Source organism: Nannospalax galili, unplaced genomic scaffold (genome assembly GCF_000622305.1).
Source record: "Nannospalax galili isolate Female #2095 unplaced genomic scaffold, S.galili_v1.0 scaffold302, whole genome shotgun sequence".
Taxonomy (NCBI): Eukaryota; Metazoa; Chordata; class Mammalia; order Rodentia; family Spalacidae; genus Nannospalax; species Nannospalax galili.
Window position 1 is genome coordinate 1150811 of NW_008350120.1, and position 22576 is coordinate 1173386.

A 22576-nucleotide genomic window follows, 5' to 3' on the forward strand; every position below is an offset into this window, starting at 1 on the left:
TACGTAGGTCAATCATGTAGACACTGGGAACGGATAATGTGTCTGAACTGATTCTGAACGGTATTCACTGCTGCAGGTTAATGACAAAGTGTGAATGAGAAGCCCTAGAGCACCACGGTACCATGGTGAAGATGGTGAGAATTCAATGCAGGGGAGAGCCTGGGAGGACAGCTCAGTCAGTGAACTGCCTGCTATGCTTTTTGGTGGTACATGCTGAAATCCCAGCACTGGTGAGGCACAGAAAGATCCACGGGGCTCAATGGCTGGCCAGCCTAGTCTACTTGGCATGTTTCAGACCAGAGAGAGATCCTGTCTCAAAGAGCAAGGTGGACGGCTGCTGAGGAGCAGTACCTGGACTTGACTTCTGGCCTCCACAAGCATGACTACACATATGCGCGCGCACACACACACACACACACACACGTGTGCACACACAATTCGATGTGGGAAGTGGGGTCTACCATGCAAGAGTAGATAAAGGTAGTGGACACTGGGTAAGCGAGGTGGAGCAGCATCCCTCTTCTTGTTGGCAGGATAAGCTGGGAGACCTACATGGCTTCAACTTCTTTTCCATTCAAGATTGTGCACCTTCATATAACCACTACTCCCACATCATTTCTAAACTGAGGCAAAGCACAGAACATTCCATTTTTTTCAGTCTCCCACAGGACCAAGCCCTTTACCAACAGGGAGCTGGTTCCTTTGTGTCCTTTCATCCAAGGGACCACGCGATGCTTCAATTGGCCCAACCTTCCTAGATACGCAGTGGAATCAACAGGCAAGTGTTTTCCTCAGAGGGCTACTGTGTGTACGTGAAGATATTCAGCATAGTACTCAGCACGGGGCGCCCAAAACAACACATGCTTTCTGCTGGGCATATAGCCTAGCAATATAGCACTTGCTTAACACACATGAAGTCCTAGATTCAATCTCCAGTATTACAAAAATAAAGTCAGGGGATCTGGCATCCTTTCCCTGATGGGCAGTGTTCTTTCTAGTGGTCATGGGAAGGCTTTGGTGTCTGGGAGGGAGGTAGCATGGTCTGTGGCTGGCACTGGAGCCACCATTGCTGGAACAGGGATATACAGAGGGCAGAACTAGTTCTTGGGTTGGAGTAGGTGCAACTGGAGGTGCTGGGAGGCCTGGCCTGGCCAACCCGCTGCAGAGCTGCTCCATGGCCAAAGGGCAGGAATCCTCTCAAGAACACACAGGTGGTGATGTGACAAGACGTGTGTATGGTGGCAGCAGCAGCAGGCATGCTGGGGGTCTCCTATGTTGTAGTACCCCTTGACGGGCACCTCTGCCAGACTACAGGCTTGGAGGATCAGGCGGCAGGTAGCAGGTGGTGTTATCAGACCAGACTGAAAACAGTATGCCTGTTAAGGATCAGATCACCAAGACCCCCTTCAGTGCAGGTGTACAAGTCTCTGAACCTCAGCAAACTGAAATATGTGGTCCCAGGAGGAAATGCAGCAAGAACCCTCCTGACAAACCGGTGACCGGAACTTCTGCATGTAATATAACCTGAGGCTGCAGCACTAACAAGATGAGGCCCATCTACTGTGAAGAGCAAGGCTTCATCTGCGAGGAAGGACGGAGGTGCGTGCCGATGTTCCACACTCACCTTGAATTTGCAGACAATCAGAGAACAATGACCTCATCACTCTTTCTTAATCTTTTGCTTTGAAGCAAAGGAAGGGCCTAGACTGCCAGTTCCAGACTGACTGAAGGAACTTCCGAGACTCACTTCAAATTTGCGCTTTCTGAAGGCAGAGGACCAACGGTGCGCAAGAATGTGACGTGAAGCCTTCTATTTTTAAAATCAGTATAAATCAACTATACAGTGGGTTACATTATGACATTCTCTCTCTCTCCTCTCTCTCTCTCTCTCTCTCGTCTTTTTGAGACAGTGTCTCTCTATAGTCCCAGATGGTCTGGCACTTGCTATGTAGACCAGACTGGCCTCAAACTCACAGACATCTGCCTGCCTCTGCCTCCTGAGTGCTCGGACTAAAGGTGTGCGCCACCACGCCGGGCTCTATGACATTTTCATATGTGAGCACAATATATTTGATCCTATTCACCCATTCCCCTCCCTTGTCCCCTCCCATTCCCCTCATCCCCTTCCTCTTCTTAATTTTCCCATTATACTTTTATGTCTTTTTAAAAACGGCTCAACGAGTTTCATTAGGGTTGCTTATAGGAGCACAGATAAGGTTTTTAAAAAGTATTAGTTTTATTTTATGTGTATGAGTATACTGCCTGCATGTGTGTAAGTGCACCTGTGTTGTACAGTGCCCACAAAGGTCAGAAGAAGGCGTTGGAGTCCCTGGAACTGGAGTTACAGGTGGTTGTTAGCCACCAAGTGAGTGCTGGGAACTGAACCAGGTTCTCTGCAAGAGCAGCCAGTGCTCTTAACTGCTGAGCCATCTCACCAGCCAGTTTTTTTTTTTTTTTTAAACAGTATCATGGGCACCTTACCAGTCCTATACCATTGAAGAAAATGTCCCTCCCACCCCTGCCCCTGAGTTTGATCCTTGGGATCCACATGATGGAAGCAGAGAACTGCTCCCACAAGTTGTCTCCTGGCCTCCACACTCACAGCGTGGCACACGCATACCCCCACACATAAATAAATAAGTAAATGAAAAATTTTTAATTAAAAAAGAAATGGAAATAAAATGCATGGATCACACGATTAAAAAAAGTAAATTAGAAAAAACAAAACCTGAACTGAACCAATGAGATGGCTTAACAGATAAAAGTACTTATTGCCAAACCCGATGACCTGAAGTTCAATGCCTGGGACACACATGGTGGACAGAGAGAACCAACCCTCACATTTTCTTGTAACCTCCGTGCTGCAGACTGTGGCATGTGCATGCACACGCACGTACAGACAATAAATAAATGTAATTAAAAATAAATACTTTCAGTTTCTACTGTACATGGACCAAACCAGATGCTGACAGAGAGGAAAAATATTTAGTTGTTTTACGTATTTATTTATGGGTGTAGTGTATGTGCTGACCGTGTGCATCCGTGTACACGGAGGATGTTGTCTGCCTTATTCCCTCGAGGCAGGGTTTCTCCTGAACCTGGCACTTGCATTTTTTGGCTAGGCTGGCAGCCAGGAAATGCCAACAACTCTCCTGTTTCCACCCAAGTTTTCCAAGTGCTGGAGTTACAGACGAGAGAAGCCACATCTGGCTTTCCACATGGATGCCGGGGATCTGAACTCAGGGGCCTCACACTTGCGTGGTAAGCTCTCTTACTCACTGAGCCATCTCCACAGCCCCCATATTTAATTTTACCTACACAGACTATTGATCGGTCCATGCACCGTGGTGACCTCAGGTCGGTCCTACAGGGACCCGATTCACATTCCAACATTCACAAGGTTGGCCCAGTCCCTTCAAAGCCACTTTGGAGAGCTTGTCCCTAAGCCTGTGTTTCTGCTGTCTGGGCACCCTCAGTCTGCAGTCACAGGGCTTCCTAGAATGTGGCTTTCTTCATAACATGTGAGTGATGGTTTGAGGAACAACTGAAAATTATACTTGGAAAATTCTTTATGAGTAAGGCACAGGGTGTTACCAATTAATCAATAAAGAGGATAAAATTAGAGCTGCATCATCTTCTTTGAATTAAATTTGCAATAAAGACGCCTCAGGGGTCTTGAGAACCAACGAACATTTCTCTCTCTTCAACCATACGCTGCATGTGTGCGTACTACTGTTCAAGGGGCCAGAAGAGGGTGCTGGATGTCTTGGAGCTGGAGTTGACATGGGTGCTGGGAATCAAACATGAGTCCTCTGGAAGATGCTCTTAACCACTGAGCCATCTCTCCAGCCCCCCCATATTTACATTTTAATAGGATGCCCAAACAATCTAATATAATAACAACATGAAGATGGGACATAAGATTCTAATTCAGAGATGAGTTTTTAAAGGTGGCTTTTGTGGCTCTAAGGGATTCTGGGAGTCACATGCTAAGAAGTTCTTATCTGCGTCTAAAACACTGGGGCTGGCTCCTCGGACAGAGCCCTGATGCTATTCTATAAGGTTACTCTGATTTTCATTAAGTTGATTGTAAAGCTTTAAAAACGAATGTTGCTGAAAAGCTAAGGTTCGTTAGATATGTCCAACTTGGTTTCTTGCTAAACTCTGGCATCAAAACTTGCCAAATAGATTGTTTTTATTTTTTATTTGAGAAAGGCTCTTGCTACATAGCCCAGATACACTGACAGCCTTGAACTTGAGATCTTCCTGCCCCAGCTTTTTTTCTTTTCAACCTCTTGAGTACTAGGACTACAGGCCACCACACCTGACTCCATGTGGCCTTAACAATACCCAAGGCATCTCTCTTCAGCATAAAGAAGGGTGTAACTTAAGATGCTCTAGAAGGGGGTCCTTTAATGACAAGCACTATAAAGTCTACGTGGGTGAGGCCAAAGAGCTAGACAGAAGAGGGGACAGCTAGCAAGGTGAGCCCTCAGGATGGTGGGCTGTGGAGGTGGCCACAGCAGGGAAAGATGGACTCTAGACTCCACTGTGGTCTTCTGAGGACTTTCCACCCTGATGGTGGAAAGGCTCTGGAAATCAGGGCATGTGGTTAGGGCTAAGGAGAGGTAACATCCCAACACACCTGTGTGAAGTGAGGAGGGGGTGGAAATGTGAAGCAGTGTGAAGAGATTTTAAAACGGTAGAGAGGTGCCTATAAATTAGAAACCTTGCTCCAGGCTAAGGTTTAATCAACACGCTCCAAAGGTCTGTGTCTAATTCATTCTCTAAGGTGCCAAGATAAACGTCTGCATCTTACTCATTAGGACACCACACAAAGCTTTGCCAAAGAGCATCCAGGTGAAATCCTGGGATGCCTGACAATGCATCACATCTATGTGACAGTCACAGTCAAGAAACCAAGGTCAGGCCAGTCTCCTGGGACTTGGTGTGTGTGTATGTGTGTGTGTGTGTGTGTGTGTGTGTGTGTAAAACACGCTGTGAATGCGTTAGCCATCTGATTCAGGTTCTGGGAGGACTCTATCCTCCCTTTCCTTTGGCCTCACGTCTCAGTATCAGATCTGATCTCCACGGTCTCCAACATTACAAACAGCTTGGTAAACTCTTTTCAAGACCTCTTATTGTACCAGGATGTGATTCATCTGGGGCAGAAATCAGAGTTGGTTTTGTACAGAAAGGCACCAACCCATCATCTTGTAACTGTTTTGGGTTTCAATTCACTCTTTCTTAAGTTCATTCCCATTGATGAGGAAACCAGCACCACTGGGTGCCAGGACTTCTCTGCCTCTATCCACACTAGTGGTGCCAATCTTGAAAGTATTTAAAATATTTTATTATTTTTATGTGTATGAGTGTACTGCCTACATGTACGTAACTGCACTCATGTTCTGAAATGCCTGTGGGAGGTCAGAAGAGGACGCTGGATCCCCTGGAACTAGAGTTATGGATGGTTGTTAGCTGCCATGTGGGGACTGGGAGTTGAACCCGGGTCTTCTACAAGAGCAGCCAGTGCTCTTAACCACTGAGTCATCTCTCTACCCCTAATTGTGCTGATCTCGAACAAGAGGACCAGCTCAGTCTTTTCTTCTGCCTTGAAGAGAAATGAACACCTAATTTTCCTTGTGCATTTTAATTTTTATCTCAAAATTATACTGGCATGTGTCTTCTAGGTATAGCCCTTCTAATTTACTTTTAATTATATGGGGTCTTGCTATGCAACCCTGGCTGGCCTGGAACTTACTATGTAGACAACACTGGCACTGAATGACGATGATTCTCCTGCCTGGCTCCCATGTGCTGGGATCATTATTATGTGCCTCCACATCTGGCTTTGTATGTTGTTTCCCATGTGTTCTTTTAAACTTGTATGTCTTTCTCCCTCCCTCCTTCTTGTGGTACTAGGGGCTGAAACTAGGGTCTCACACATGCTAGGAAAATATTCTATCACTTAGCTATATTCCCCATGTGCTCCCCCCACCCCGCAAAACCCCAGGGTTTGGCACAAGTTACTAATTTGGGTATCTGCTTGTGCTCTTTCATTATTACAAATCGTAATGTTTGGAATAATTTTTTTAAATTTTATTTATTTTTATTTTTTATGTGTATGCATGTGTTGCCTGCATGTAGGTAGGTGCACCCGTGCTGTGCAATGCCCGCGGTAGTCAGAAGAGGCTGTCAGATCCCTTGGGACTGGAGTTACAGACAGCTGTTTGCTGCCATGTGGGAGCTGGGATTCGAACCTGGGTCTTCTGCAAGAACAACCCGTGTTCTTAACTGCTGAGCCATCTTTCCAGCCCCTGGAATAATTTAAGTAACAAAATCAAGTAGCAGTGGACTGTAACCCAAAGTCTAAAATGAATATTCCTACGCCCACACTGAAAAAGAAAAAATGGAGGAGGGGCAGGGAGATATCTTCCTCACAGAAAAATTTTTAAAAAAGGTATAGTCTAGGCTGGCCTTGAACTCATGACCAGCTAGCCTCTGTCTCTTCAGCATCTCTACTAGCTGGTGCCACCACAACCAATAAGAAAAACCTTAACTATGTATGTAGATGCTCTGCCTAAAAACAGATACATCTTATTAAGAGACATTCTGAAAATATGTGACTAAGAATCCTGAAAACACCAAGTTAGACCAGGTGAGGTGACATACACCTTAAATCCCAGCCCTCAGGAGGCCGGGGCAGGAGGATCACCAGTTCCAGGCCTGTAAACAAACAACATCCCCCCCTCCGCCAAAAAACCCCCACAAAATAAACTACCAAACAAAATAAACCAACCAAACAAAAATCCCCACTAAATTGTCAAAAGCAAGTAAAGTCTGAGACTGTCACAATCCAGGTTTTAAAATTTATAATGTGTTCTATCAGCTCAATACTGGTGACGAACATACCACATACATGTAAAATGTTAAAGACAGACTGGGTGTAGGTTAGGTGGGAACTCGCTGTACTATCTTTGCAATGTTTCTATAAATCTAAAACTCATCTAAAATAAAGTGTATTAAAAATAAAGGTATTGTTTGTGAGCATTTCTTTATTGTGTGTGTGCATGCGCATGTGAGGACAGACCTCAGGAGTGAGTTCTCTCCTTCCACCACATGAGGTCCTAGGATTGAACGCAGGTCATCAGGCTTGGTGGCAGGTACCTTTACCCGCTGAGCTGACCCTGCAGAACATTTTTTTACAGAGAAATCAAACTGCAATTGTTGAGGGAGGGTTACAGAATTCTTGAAGCTTTTCCCCCATCCTACAATGTGGTGATTCTATTAGGAAATGTTACTAACCTTTAAGTCTATCACAATTTGTGAGATGTCATCTATCAGAATCACCAACTCTCACAACTGATTCTCTGGGCTTTCTTGGAAAGGAAAGGGAACTGTCCTCCTCTTCCTCCGAGGTTTCAGAGATGAAGCCGTGTCGGCTCCGAATCCACCCACGACTTGACTTCGTGATACTGGGAATTTGTAGACTGCATTTTGGCATTGCCAGCTGGCTCTACTCTAAGGTCCAACGATGGAGGAGTAGAGCAAGGGGATGTAAGCTAGGGGTTGAAGGGACTCTCTACTTCTTCCTGTTCATAGCCCGTGGACTTCCATGGACTCCATCCTACCAGTGCCTTACTTTGGCACCTGATTTCCTGTAGTGGCTGCTGGATCCAGTCTGCTATTTTTTCCATTCCGTGCAGAACAAGTTTCCTTTAGACCCTCACCCCCACCCCCCGCCCCAAACACAAGTCCTACTCAGAAGCATGCCCTTGGACTCCTCGTACCTCCATGATGCCTGACTGCAGTGCTTGTGAAAGCTGAGTACTTCAGAGTCATGACAAGACATGGATTGCTAGGCCTCACTCCCAAGTTGCTGATTCGGCAGCTCTGCCACGAGCCCCATAATCTGCATTTTTTAAGTTCCTGGCTTATGCTGAGGATGCTGGCCTGGGAAGCCAGACCCTGAGAACAGTCTCTGAGGTCCTTATTTACCCTCTCACTCAAGCAGTAACCTACATCCTATGAACACTTGTTTATGTTAATTTTCTGTTCAAATAACTGGTGTGGCCTCAATCTCCTCACTGGACTCTGACTGGTGGAGAAGGGCCACCAGGAGCGGTTCCCAGAAAGAGAGGATTTGGAATTGGTGTCCTGTATTTGGACTTGTACACAGTGCCAAGCTCTTTGTCTGTGGGATGCCAGATTCCCATTACCCAAGCATGCTGTGGCGTCGTGACTAAATAAACCAGCATCTGTGATCCTGCCCACCCGTACTGGAAGTGGCTGTGGCACCAGGTACTAAGGCTGAACCAAGGATGTGGTGTGGGAGGAGCCCTGGAGAGGTATGGGACATATACAGAGACCAGCAGCTCTGGATCTGCAGTCATGGGCAGCCTAGAGAGAACCTCATTTCTGAACAGAAGGAGCTTTAATTCTGCATGATGCACCAGCCAACTTCCCAACCGCGCCACACCGGACAAGAAAGCTAGGCTCTGAGAGACATGTGGAAACTATTAGTGATACTGTCTTAGTTTCATTTATGTTGCTGTGATAAAAAGCAACTTTAAGGGAGGATGAGTTTAGTTGGCTTACAATTCCAGGTTACAGCCTGTAACTGCGGGGAAGTCAAGGTGGTAGGAACTCAACACAGCTAGGCACATCACAACCATAGTCGAGAGTAACGAGAAATAACTGCGTGTGTGCCTCCGGCTCAGCTCACTCTCTTACACAGTCCAGGATCCACACCCAGGTAACCATGCTGCACACTTTCAGGTTGGGTCTTCCCACATCAACGAATGCAATCAAGACAGTCCCCAACAGACATGCCCATAAGCCAACCTGCTCTAGACAATCCCTCACTGAGACCCTCTTCCTGGGTAATTCTGGATTGTGTCAAGATGACAAACTAGCCAGCACCATTACTGCCACTGTCACTAACCACCTAACAGAAATGACTTAAGGGAAATAAGATTTATTTTGTTCATGGTTTTAGATGTCTCAGTCCATCACAGGTATGATAGAGCAGCTTGCATCATGGAGGACAGGAAGTGGAGTAGAGCAGGGACAGGAAGGGCAAAGGGTAAGAGTACACCCCAACCACATGTTCCCAGGAAGCTACCTCCTCCAATTCAGCCCTACTTTCCAATAGTCCGGACAGTCACACTTTTAATCCATTAGTGGATTAAACTATTTGTTACATCAGAGCCTTCTTTATTGAAGTCTCTGGAAATGACCTCACAGACACACAGAGGCCAGCTTTATCATCTCCCAGGGGCTTCTCGATCCTGTCAAGCTGACAGGATCACCATCACACTCTCCAATACCATGGAGCGTCCTGATCCTGGCATTTCTCTTGGCTTTTCAAGGGGATGAAGGCAGTGAGTCCATCAGTAAATAGTAGTGACTTCTGTCAGCCAGATACCCTGTGACAAGCGCCACTGGATGAACACCACACAGGTCACTCACTTTTCCCAAGATATTCCCAGTCAGCTTTGTTACCTTCTTACTGAGGACAGCTTTCCCCCACAGCAGGAAACAGCTTACACACTAGAACATCCTCACTATCTTACAAACCTGGAAAATATGCATGGGATTGGCCAAAAAAGAGGAATTTAACACTCAGTCAGAAGAACAGACTTCTATGGGTGGACTTATCAGAAATTGTTGATTTGGGGCTGGAGAGATGATGGTTCAATTGTTAAGAGACTGACTGCTCTTGCAGAGGACCCAGGTTCGATTCCCAGCATCCACATGGTGGTTAACAATCGGCTGTAACTCCAGCTCCTGGGGATCTGATGCCCTCTTCTGTCCTCCTTGGACACTGCAGGACATGGGTGCACTTGCTTACATGCAGGCAAAACACTCATACACATAAAATAAAAATGATAAATAAAACATTAAAAAAAAGAGAAATCATTCATTTGATGTTTGGTTTCTCCAGCCAGATGAGGCTCTAATCACTCACGACGCCTAACTGCATGTACACATTTACATGTGCTATTCTGACAAGTGTACTGAATGACTCTAAAAGTGGTTTTCACAGGGCACCTCAGGCTGTGTAGTGAGTACAGCTGCTCTTCTGCTGAGCCTCATGACACAGAAGGGGGGAAAGCCGCACAAAGCCTCCACCGATGGGAAATTCACAGTAGAAAACTTCCCAACACAACCAGCCTTCTGTAGAAAATTGTTTCCTACTGGGCCCTGGCAGAGACTTGAACCACCAACCATGGGATGGGATGCTAGGTGATCATGGAGCCCTGACGTTTGCATTCCCTGGCCTCTGAGTTAGTCGCTGGTGACACTCTGGCGCTCACCTTCCCTGAGGTATGTATGGTCACACTGGTGCCTGTAGTGTCTTCCTCCACTGGGAGCTCTGAAGGTTAAAAACAGCCTGGCACAGAGACACGGTTCACAATGGTCATGGATAGCTGTGGAGCTATGGTGATGGGAATTCCCTAACTGGCAGGCATGGTGCATTGAATGAGAAATGTCTCCCATAAGCTTGTGTATTTAAACTCCTAGTCCCCAGTTGGTAGTACTGTTTGGGGAGGTTATAGAACTTTTAGGACAAGCATCCTTGCTGGAGGAAGTGCATCACTGGGGGTGGGCTTTGAGAGTCTATAACCTAACCCTACTTCCAGTTTGCTCTCTCTGCTTCCTGGGTGTGGATAAAGATGTGATCAGCCAGTTTCCTGCTCTGGCTACCTGCTGCCATACCTACCCCACCATTATGGACTCTCCGCCTGGAACCATAAGCCCAAGTAAACTCTTCCCTAAGTCGCTTTTGGTCATGGTGTTTTATTAACAAAAAGTAACAGTTTTTCAAACTGTACATTTGATTTCTACTTCCTCAGGTCTGAAAACAGTAAGGAGCGACTGCCACGGATCCTTCAGTTAATGACAGTATTAAACCAGTGGGGCTTCATTGGTGGTGGATTGGCCTCACGAGATTCAAGCTGGAAAGCCTTGTGCAAGAATGCTCTTCCTCCCTGGTGCTGGGTGGCCTTTACTCACTCCTGCCAGCCAGCGCCACTCTCTGGTCTGGGAGCATCTTCCTTCAGCCACCTTGCAAATGACTGACTGGTTTCTCAGACCCGTTGTGACTCTGGCATTTCACTCTCTGAGCAGCTAGGTCATTACTTTTATTCTTCTATAGAACTGCTCTTTTTTTTTTTTAAACTGAAAAAGAAATGCATTTTTGAAAACCTCCTCCTCTCCCCACCCCTTCCTTCTCCTCTCATGGATCCCAGACTGGCCTCCGACTCATTATGTGCGGGAGGAAGACCTTGAACTCCCAATCTTTCCCCTCTGCCCCTGAGAGCTGGGGTCACAGGCTCAGGTTCCCATCCCTGCTGTTCTTTCTCCTTCCTTTTCTGTCTTTTTGGGACAGGGTCTCCCTGTAGCCCCAGCTGGTCTCAACCTCACAGTGATCCGCCTGCCTCTGCCTCCTGAGTGCTGGGATCAAAGGTGAGCGCCACCACGCCTGGCTTTTTTCTTTCTTCTTTATGGTCACATTACTTTTTTTGTGATATGCCCATTTCAGAATTCGTTCATTTAATGGATCTCTGGGGACGGGCATTCGAGTTACTCAGGCACCTTCAGTGGTCTTAGCTCTCAGGGGTCTTCAACTGTCCCTACCATATGCACATTTTGCTTCCTGTCCTCTGTGTGTGAAAGAACCAGGCAATCTTAGGGATTGAAAAAGAATTCAGACTAGCTGGAGAGATGGCTCAGAGGTTAAGAGCACTGGCTGCTCTTACAGAGGACGGGGGTTTGGTTCCCGGCACCACATAGTGGATAACAACCGCCCATGACTCTAGTTCTAGTGGATTTGACACCCCCTTCTGGTCTCTGCTGGCACCAGACTAGCTGGAGAGATGGCTCAGAGGTTAAGAGCACTGGCTGCTCTTGCAGAGGACGGGGGTTTGGTTCCCGGCACCACATAGTGGATAACAACCGCTCATGACTCTAGTTCTAGTGGATTTGACACCCCCTTCTGGTCTCTGCTGGCATGGGGGTTTGGTTCCCGGCACCACATAGTGGATAACAACCGCCCATGACTCTAGTTCTAGTGGATTTGACACCCCCTTCTGGTCTCTGCTGGCATTGTACCCATGTGGTGCATTTACACTCATGCAGGCAAAACACTCATACACATAAAATGAAGAAAAAATTAAAATTATAAAAATATTGCAAAAAACTTAAAGGAACCCAGAGGCTTATCTCATCAAAGAGAACTTACATGTCAGAGGACAGAAAGTCTTTATTTATATTTATTTATTCATTTTTGTCTTTTTGAGACAGGGTCTCCCTGTAGCCCCAACTGGCTTGGACTCACTATATAGACCACTATGTGGCCCTCGAACGCACAGAAATCCACCTGCCTCAGCCTCCCAAGTGCTGGGATTAAAGGTGTGTTGCCACCATGCCTGGCTATAAAGCCAATTTATGAAACCAACTGTATTTCCATAAATTTACAAAATACAGAAATGAAATGAAGCAAAAGCAAATCCACTTCTGTTTTCCTGTCAGTCCCATGAGGCAGGGACAGAGGCAGGTAGAGGGAGTCTGAGGGCCCGGACAGCTCCTCTGAAGTGTACATGGGAGCAAAGGCAGATAGCAGCCATGGGAGGTGATGGGGGGGCGGGGGCAGGGCAAAGCTGGAGGACCCTGGGGGACATTTCCCAGGTCAGCTCTGGATGGATCAACTGATGCAGAGAGGCTGGGAAAAACTCTTCAGAGAGCCACAAACCCAGTTCCCTTGGGGCTTAGGATGAGGCTGCCCCCTGCAGGCTGCTGCTGAGAGCACATCATTGCTGGCTTCTGGGGCCCGGTCTCTCCTCCCATCCCCTTTGGGGTTTCTCCTGGGGGCACATCCTTCATCAGCCACTTGCCCACAAGCTCTTGGGGCTCAGTATTTACTTGTAGGAATGCAAGTGAAGACAACCTTTCTTGATGGTGACGTGTATGTGCATGCGTGTGCGGGTGCATCTGTGTATTCATGTATGTTATACATTAGATGCAACTTATGCTGAATATATATATATACATACACATATATATTAAAGACACCTACATATGATTATAAGCCATATTGATAAAAATAAACTGTAAATAAACACAATTTTTTGTACCAAAATGATCGGGTTCAAATTTTCTGCTAGAATAAATTAGAATTCATTTTCAAGACATAATCCACCCAAATATCATTTTTTTAAGCAACATTATTTCAAATATTTTTCATGTATTTACCAAATAACCAAAACCTAACCAAAGCCATCAAGCCACAGTGAGGAAGGCAAGGCAGCTTGGTGTACGCAAGCCTAGGCCCCAAACCCCAGCAGACGGGCCTGGGTTCAATTCCACGCCTCATCACAGGCTAGCTTTGGGAGTTCTTAAACTCCAGAATCTGTGGATTAAACTCTGATTTAAGTTCTTAGGCTAGAATTCAAGTTTCCCTATCTGTAGAAAGAGTAGAGTGATAGAGTACTCCTTATAAGGTTACCACAGAGGTGTGGTCAAAATCTCATCGCAGGGTTGAATTTGTGGAAAGGTCTGAAAAAACGTCTGCTGGCATTGCCAGAAAAAGCTACATGTAAGCATCCACCCCAACCACGTGTCAATGCTTCATGGAACTTGGGTATACTCACTTGTAACGTGGTGTCAAAGACAACAAGCTTTGAACTGGTTGGAACGATGTCATAGCACTTGTGTGATCTCATGAATCGCATATAAACGCCACTTTCTGAGTCTTCTGCTAAAAAGAAAAGCAATGGATCAGAGCTAATAAAGAGCTCCCCTCAACCAATGGGGCACACACGTGAAAAACCACCAAGGACTTGAGAATCAAGAAATGGTTCCTCTAAGACCAGGACAAGGCGGGAACATTAGCACTCCTAATTCTATCCAGCACTGTACTGAAGGCCCAGATGCTGTGACAAGATAAGGAAAAAAAATATGAAAGGTCCACAGGCTGAAAAGGAAAAATCCCTCAACTGTTTATTTGCACACGATATGATATTTCTACACAGAAAACAGTACAGAATCTATGGGGAAAGAGTCACACAGCTCAAAGAAATGAGTTTAGCAAAGTCACAAATACAGCAATGTTCAAAGAAAAACAGTTATTGTATTTTTTATAGATTAGCAATGAACAGATGGAATTTAAAAATTTAGGAAGGTACTTTTACGTAACGGTCATGTGGAAATGTGGATCTGCACAGGGGACTAGAAGCCCTTAAAACAGTAACTGTGGACAAATAACCAGAATATCTTAAAATTTTAAAATCTCTATAAAAGGTAATTGATAATTTAAACAAACAAACGAGATTTCTACCCAGCACCACCCGGGAGCCATGTCCCTTGTCTCTTTCAATCTAACCAATGTCATGACCTGTTAGTACCCAGATCTCTCCGAAACCCATTGGTTTCTGTTTCCACAGCTTCTCCAAGGGCCAGTGAGCACCAGCTTCCTAACTGACCTCCTCACTCTCTGTCTCATTCTTTCTAAAGCTGTTGGTACAGTATCCAGACAGAGCTGCCGCATACAGACTGTCCTGTTGGCTTCAACCATCAACTTGACGCAGAGGAGAGCGTCAACTGAGGAACTGCCAAGATCGGACTGATCTGCGGACATGCCTGTGGAGGACTGTCTTGATTGTTAACTGATGTAGGAGGGGCCAGGCCACTGTGGGCAGCACCCTTCCCTAGACAAAGTGGTCCTGAACTATGTAAGAAAGCCAGCTAGGGATAAGAAGCCTGGAGCCAGTCAGCAGCATCCTCCACGGTTCCTGTCGTACGTCTTAAGCTGTGAAGTGAGTTCCCTGGTTGGAGGTCACGCTGCGTGGAACAGCAAGCCTTCAGGTTCCTGCCTTGACGCCCGTCAATGATGGACTGGAACGAGGATTGTTAAGCTGAAATAAATCATTCTTTCCCTAAGTTGTATTTTATCACAGCAAAAGAAATGAAACTATAACAAGGTCTAACCACACCTGCCTCCCCTACTTCACTAATGAAAACATGGGCAGAATCCTTGACCTAACTCAAGGTCCTGTGCCCCAGGACTCCCAGGCTCATCTTCAGCCACAGGGTATTTGTCTGGCCTTTCATCAATGCTAAGTGCTCTTCCCCAGGGCCTTAAACTTTTGCTTCCTCTGCTTAGAATTAACTTCCCCATCTTCTCCTCTTGGCCCTGTTAACTCCTTCAGCTCAAGGACAGTTCAAGGCTCTGGAATTGGAAGTTGAACCTGAAGCCTCCTGGACAGTTTCTCTGAATGATCAGAATCTTCCACAGGCAATTAATGCACTAATTTGGTCCACAAATACTCATCATGTCTTAGTGTAGGTTCTTCTCTGGTGGCAGGAGGCAGTTCCAGAGCCTCTGGGATCAGGAGTTATTTCCTGGGCATTACCTACGGCTTTTCTGCCCTGAAGCTATTATGGCACACTTGTCACAGACAATAAACCAATGATCCAGTATTATTAATCCCTACTTATTAGCTCAACTGTCAGTTTGACACAGCCTAGTCGTCTGACAGGAAAGCCTTCATTGAGGAATGGCCGAGATCAGATTAACCTGTAGACATGTCTGTGGGGGATTGTCTTGATTATTAATTGATGCAGGAGGACCCAGCCCATTGGGGGCGAGACCGTTCCAGGTGGTTCCGGGCCGTATAAAAAAGTGAGCTAGAGATTAAGCCAGTAATCCTCCATGGTTCCTGCCTCCAGCCTCAAGTTGTTGCCCTGACGTGTGATCAGAATGGAAGTGTAAACCAAATAAACTCTCCTTGCCGTGTTGCCTCTGGTCATGAGAGTTTGTCACAGTGATGGGAGGAAGCCTCAGCATTAGGATTTCTTTAGTTTTCTCTCATGCCCGTCTTCTTGCTTAGGATCCCAGCCTCGACAGCCACGGTCACCACGCCTGCTTAGATTCCGGTGTTGTTTTGAATGAGAATGTCCCCCATAGGCTCCAAGTATTTGGACACTTGTCTCCAGTTGGTGGTGCTGTTTTGGGGAGGGTCCTTGAACCTTTGGGAAGTGTGGCCTTGCTGGAGCAAATACGTCGCTGGGGGACAGCTTTGAGAATTCTTAAGCCTTGCTGGATTTCCAGTTTCTTTCTGTTGCCTGTGGTTATTAGTGCTTGGCTTTCTGCCTCCGGCTACCTCCCGCCACCATACCTCCTCTGCTACCATGATGAACCCTTATCCCTAGAACTGTAAGCCAAATAAACTCTTCTATAAGTTGCCTTGGTCAAGGTGTTTTCTCACAGCAACAGAAAGTAACTAATGCAGCTACACTGCACAGCCGCTCAGACCACCCTTCTTTTTGATGACCCTGACAGTTCTGAGGACAGGCAACAATCTGGGTGGGGGGGTGATGGGTTTCTCATCACCATCTTGGGGTGAACTCATATCAAAGGCACAATGGCCAACAGGATTCATCAAGTTCATTACCACTATGTGCTGTGGTCTTTGTAAGAAGCCCACACTCAGTAGGTGAGGAGTCAGGTCTCCTGTTCCTTTAGAGCACCTATGTAAATTATGAGGCATAATTCTTTCCGGTACAGTTGTTCATGAGAGTGGCCATTCGATGGCATCAATATGGACTCAGGCTTATATTTTTTTTCTTGGGTTACACGGGGTTGCTCGAAGGCTGGGCCTAGCCACTCGGGCATTTGCTCTCTACTGGCACACCTGTGAGGACCATGGAGTTCACGCTGGATCTCACGCAGTCCTCCAGTCTGCAAAGGCTCTCCTGGGACTGGGCCCCTCAACCCCCCAGCCTCCATCCATCCAGACCAGGAAGTTGTTAGAGTTTCCTGGAGCGAAGCAAGGTAAGGGGAGCCAGACTCCCCTTGACAAGACGTCTTACATAGCTGCCCAGTCACATGGAGCTGTGCTCCCGACTATTAACATCTTGCCTTGTACGGTACACTGCTTGCGTAATGAAGCCATAGAGTAAGAACGAAGGAATTATTAACAAAAGCCACCACACCACCCAGAGTTCCCTGGCTTCCCTCAAGTCCTTTTTCTATGCCAGGATCTCACCCAGGATCCCACACTTGGCTCAGCCACGTCTCCTCAGGTGCCTCTGGACTGTGAACAGCTTGTCTGGCCCACTGGAGGATGTCCCACAGCTGGGATATGTCTGATGCTTTTCTTATGATGCAAAGAACACACTTACAACCACAGAATTATGAACATCTGAAGTCAGGCAACAAAGTAGCCAGTGCCCTCTTCCTTAATTTATGCTGCTTCTCCACACTTAGGAGGAACTTTCCAATTCTCAGAGGGAGATGCTTACACTATATTATGGTAAAGTCCAAAATTGCATTCAGAGGAAGTCATGTATTAAAACAGAGAGAAAATAAGTAATTTAGAGTTAAACCAAAGGGGAAAAAAACCCCATAAAAAACCCTAAACCAAACAAACCAACCCAACCCACCCAAAGCATTCAATACAGCAGGCTGTTGAGACACATCATTAGAATTCCTGAGAAGCCTAGACTTGGACATGTAAAAATCCTGGGGCTACGATGGCATCCCAATGGTCCACTCTTGCTTCTGCTGTTTTGCTTGCCTGGATGCCTAACAACTGGCACTTGAGGAACAGGTTCACAAGGTGCAGTAATGCTACATCTTACTACACTTTAAACATTTTTTAAAATTTACTTTTATCTGTATGAGTGTTTTGCCTGCATGTATATAAGTGCACCTATGTTATGCAATGTCCATGGAGGCCAGAAGAGGGTGTCAGGTCTCTTGGAACTGGATTATGGACGGTTGTTAGCCACTATGAGTATGCTGGGAATCAAACCTGGGTCCTCTGCAAAAGCAGCTGGTGCTTTTAACCACTGAGCCATCTCTCCAGCCCTGACATCTTACTACTCCTTAACTGTGTGCTGGCCCAATGCTGCTATTCAAGGGAGTTGCCAAAGAGTAATCTCAGAAAGCAGCAAGTGCATACATAATTTTTAAAAAGCATGTATGTAATTTAAAATTTAAAATAAAGGTTAACATAATTTTCAAGATGCAGCATCTAAGTTTACACGCAAACACTAAATGGGAATATATACACATCAAGATTTGTCTTTCTAAAATTGGATTTGATGCCATAACGCCCTTGGCTTAATGACTTCACATCCTGTCCTGTTCACCCCTCTCCCCACAACCAACATAGTGGACCCCATTTGATTCAAGTTCCAAACAGCCTAAGTGTAACCTCCTGCCTCCTCTCTCACCATCTCTCCCAGGAACCATGCTTTGGGGTCCTATTGGTATGTCCTCAAAGGACGTGTGTGGACTTCAGAAAGCTGACATCCGGAAGGTGTTCCGTGGTGTTGGCCTGCGTCTCTGAAGACACTGGGTACTGTTACAGTCAGCTGACATCCTTTTGCTAACAGGGTTGAATAGTGACTCTTTCCTCTAGCACATCTCCTGGAAACATCAGAATGCAAATGTTTTGCACTTAGGTTTTTTTCAGATGTCAGACCCTTACATGAGGTGTCTTGTTCATCCTGGACTGGGACTGGGCATCATGACATGGCCTCATAAGAGAGAAGGGCCGAGAGAGACCCAGAGAGGAGCATGAAGGCAGTGCAGAGACTGGAGGACACCTCTACAGCCCAAGGGACACCAAGGACTGCCAACAACCAGTGGCAGCTGAGAGGCCAGGGAGAGACCCTCCCCACCACCAGCCTCCAGGGGCTGCTGAAGACCATTTCAGACTTCTGGCCTTTGGAACTATAGGAAAATAAATTTCTGTTGTTCTAAGCCACAAAGCTTGCAGTAATTTGTTATGGTGGCCTCAGGACACTAATATACCATCAAAGTTCAGTTCAAAGAACACTTCCTCTTGGAACACCTTCAAGGTAGACTTAATTGCTGCCGTTCTGACTTGTCCATTAACACTTTATGAGCAGTTCAGTGCAGGAGCCCTCATAGGCCCACTGCATTTACAGGCCGGGCTCTTCCTGAGACTGTAAACTGTCCATCAACAAACATGGCTCACTCTTTACATCCCCGGCATTCAGGGAGTTCCCACATTAGGTGTAAGTCACCGTTTGCTAAACCATAAGACACTGAACAAATGCAAATGTATGTGTCTGGGGTCCTGTGATGCTACATATGGTAACAAACAAAGCACACAGGTTTAAAAGATCACTGGTGACACTGATCCCCAGGACCCGCATGGGGGAAGGAGAGAACTCATTCCACCAAGTTGTCCTCTGCCCTGCACATGAGCATGTAATACGCACCCTCTAAAAAGGGCGGACCACTGGTGAATCTAGATGTAATGGCCAGTGAATAAACTTTTAATTTACAGTATATGCACCTTTATAAAATGAGATCACTGGAGAGGGATTTTTTTTCCCGTTCTTCACAGAAATAATGATCATGTTGAAAGAGGCCCTATGATTTTATTTATTATTTTTATTTTATGTGTATGAGTGTACTGCCTGCATGTATGTGAGTGCACCCATGTCGTGCATTCCCCTGGAGGACATAAGAAGTCACCAGACCCCCTGGACTGGAGTTACGGACAGTTGTTAGCTGCCATGTGGGTGCTAGGATTCAAACCTAGGTCTTCTGAAAGAACAGCCAGTGTTCTTAATTGATGAGCCATCTCTCCAGCCCCATGATTTTTTTTTAAAGCACACCAAAACTGATCTAATAGTTTAACAAGTTGCAAGTGTATATTAAATTGATTTTCTTTTTAAAAATATTTTATTTAATTATCTTTATTTTATGTGTATGAGTGTTTTGCCTGAAGGTATATAATTGCCCCCGTGTCATGCAATAAATACCCTTGGAGGTCAGAAGAGGGTGTTGGATACCCTGGAACTGGAGTTATGGATGATGTTAACTGCCATGTGGGTGCTGGGAATCGAACCCGGGTCCTCTGCAAGAGCAGCCAGTGCTCTTAACTGCTGAGCCATCTCTCCAGTCCCTGAAGTGATTTTCTAAATTTGCTAGAAAAGATGAAATTGAGTAGAATGGCAAGAAAAATTTAAAAAGTTTCACATTAAATATATATTTATATTTATTATTATCTCTGTATGTGTGTGTGTGTGTGTGTGTGTGTGTGTGTGTGTGGCTTGGTGGCAGGAACCAAGACCAGGTGAACCATCTCGCCGGTCTAATACATATTTTTAAATATACAGCAAACTACACAACTTCAGGTTTCAGAAGAACTCACTATGCCATTAAGTTATTAATAATTCTAAAATTTACTTCCACAGATTTTTAATTTAGAAGGCATTTGTAAGAACTGTGTACACTGCATTTGTCTTTTTGGTCTTAACTGTATGAAAACGAAGAAGACAGTCACTATAACGTGCCCGTCAAGCAGACCACAGCTAACCACGAGTGACATTTTCCTAGTGAGCACTGATCAAAGGAAGTGCAGGATGGGTGGCTGAGGAGGGGACTTCAGGATGTCTTGTGTATGAAGATAATGCCTACTCATCAATCCACTGCTGTGATGGTTAATACTGGTCTAAGCAGGAGTCCAGGACAGGATGTCTAGCAGACGTAGACTCACTGAGGAGACAACCTCTGGGCATGTCTGTGAGGGATTATCCAGATTAGGTTAATGCAGAAGATCCACCCTAAATGGGGACAGCACCATTTCCTAGGCTGGGGTCCTAGACCACACAAAAAAGGAGAACGTGAGCTAAGCACCAGCATTCAACTCTCTGCTTCCTGACTGTAGGTGTGAAGTGATCACCCCCTCTCCACCTGCTGCTGTGATAGGTTGCAGCCCCTTGAACTGTGAACCAAAATAAACCCCTCCTCTCTTAAGTGGCTTCTTGCCGGGTATGCTGCCAAAGGAGCAAGGAAAGTAATTAACTCAACTACCAACTGGACATCACCATCACGCACTGTTTGGTCTCACGCTGGGAGCGGCCAACCATGAGACAGTAGCTGCAAGATGCAGAGCCTGTTCGCTGCCCAGGCCCAAATTCCACCAGTTCTTTTGGTCTTGTCCTGGACTCCTGCTTAGACCAGGGGATAGCAAACCCTGCTTTTTAGATGGCCGATCTCAACCATACAGAGATGCTCATACAGGGGAAGGGTAAGTCCCTCGGAACCTGGCCTCCTCAAATACAGATCACAGGAGGGTAAAGTGACAAGCTGCATCAAGCTGAGATCCAGTCCTACCCACTGGGCAGTCCTGTTTAACACATGGCCACAGTGTTATTTATCTCAGCCCAACCCTTGAACATGGTGCCACTTAAAAGAAGTGGTGCTCACACTCCTGTCTGTTGAAGCCTTTGTGTGCCACAGCCCTTTTCTTCCCCCTAACCAAGTTGTCAAAAATGGCCACAGATACCTGCGAGAATTCATCTCTGACAGGCTCTGCTTTTTCTTTTTCCTGGGATGGAACAAACCCAGAGCCTCACATGTGCTAAGCAGGCACATGTACCTCTGAACACACCCAGCTTGACATTCTCTAGGCAGAAAAGGAAGCTGGGAAGAAATTCCGGAAGTGTGGGGAGCACACTGGGGCAGTGTTGGAGGTCAGGATGCCAGGGCTGAGGATGGAAAAGGATAGAATGTGGATCTGGAGGGGCAAACCAGTGACCCAGTTCCAAGACTGGAAGGAAAGGGCCAGTTTGGATCAAGACGTACTTCCCACAAGAATGCCGCCAGGAAGTTAACTTCACCACTAGAAATTCTGATTTGAAACAGCAGTAAGAGGCACGAAGACATTTCTAAAATAACAGTGCAGAAAAGCTAATACAGTAATAAATAACAATAGTGATGCACAGTAGCCAACCAAGGTCACTTAGCAGTAGCCACAGTTCTGTTCTCAACACTCTCCACGATGGAACTGAGTCCACAAGAAAGTACAGTAATTACCCCACTCCACAGATGAAAGGATCAAATAACTTTCTCCAAAACAGCACACTATTAGGAAGCAACCAGTGTTTCCAGTGTTCTAGACAACGGGCAGGGGACAGATGGTACGAATAAATATGGGTGGAATCAATTCAACGACGTTGCACACAGACTCAAAGCAAGAAGCAAGTTAGAAAAAGCAAAGTGTGTGCCCTGTAATCTTGGGGTAAAGAGGGAAGAAAGGACCTGACCTGGCCCCAAACAAATGGAGGGGTCCATAGAAGAGCAGGGGCATCTTTGGGGGCATGGAGGAAGCTGGTGGCACACAGGAGCCCCACATGCCAGGGCTGGGATCTTCATGGGAGTGGGATTGCCCCAAGGGGACACTGGGTAAAACCCTGAGAGGGTTCTGCTGCAGGCTGGGGTGCACGTGGAGGGCTCTCCTGGCATCTGGTGGGTAGAGGCTGTGGGTACTCCCCATCTCCAGCCCACATTGCCTGTAATTGGCAGCATATGGTTCTAAGCATCAGCAGAAATAATCTGAGAAGCCCTGCGGTGGCCTGGCTGCATCTCCAGCTCTGTCTGACGCCCTGCCCCCATGTCCTCTACTCCATAGATGCGTCCTCTCTCCAAGACAGGCCCCCACTGCAGACCTTGTCCTGGGCTGTGAGTCAGCCCGGAGGCAATGGCAGCAGGGGAGAAAGACAAAGGTGTGCCTGAGGCAGAGGC

At 46.3% G+C, this 22576-nt stretch overlaps 1 protein-coding gene across 4 annotated transcripts in view; it reads right to left on the bottom strand.

Annotated features, from left to right (window-relative positions):
- The window catches only part of Prkag2 (protein kinase AMP-activated non-catalytic subunit gamma 2), a 303018-nt gene that overhangs the window by 23863 nt on the left and 256579 nt on the right, over positions 1 to 22576 (bottom strand). For 2 of the 4 annotated variants that reach the window (XM_008847248.3, XM_029570474.1), the window contains one exon: positions 13656 to 13759. In XM_008847248.3, coding sequence (XP_008845470.1) covers positions 13656 to 13759 — 104 coding nt within the window. Of the gene's footprint in view, positions 1 to 13655; positions 13763 to 22576 lie in introns of all 4 variants that reach the window. The other 2 variants (XM_008847250.3, XM_008847249.3) reach the window with 1 other exon arrangement.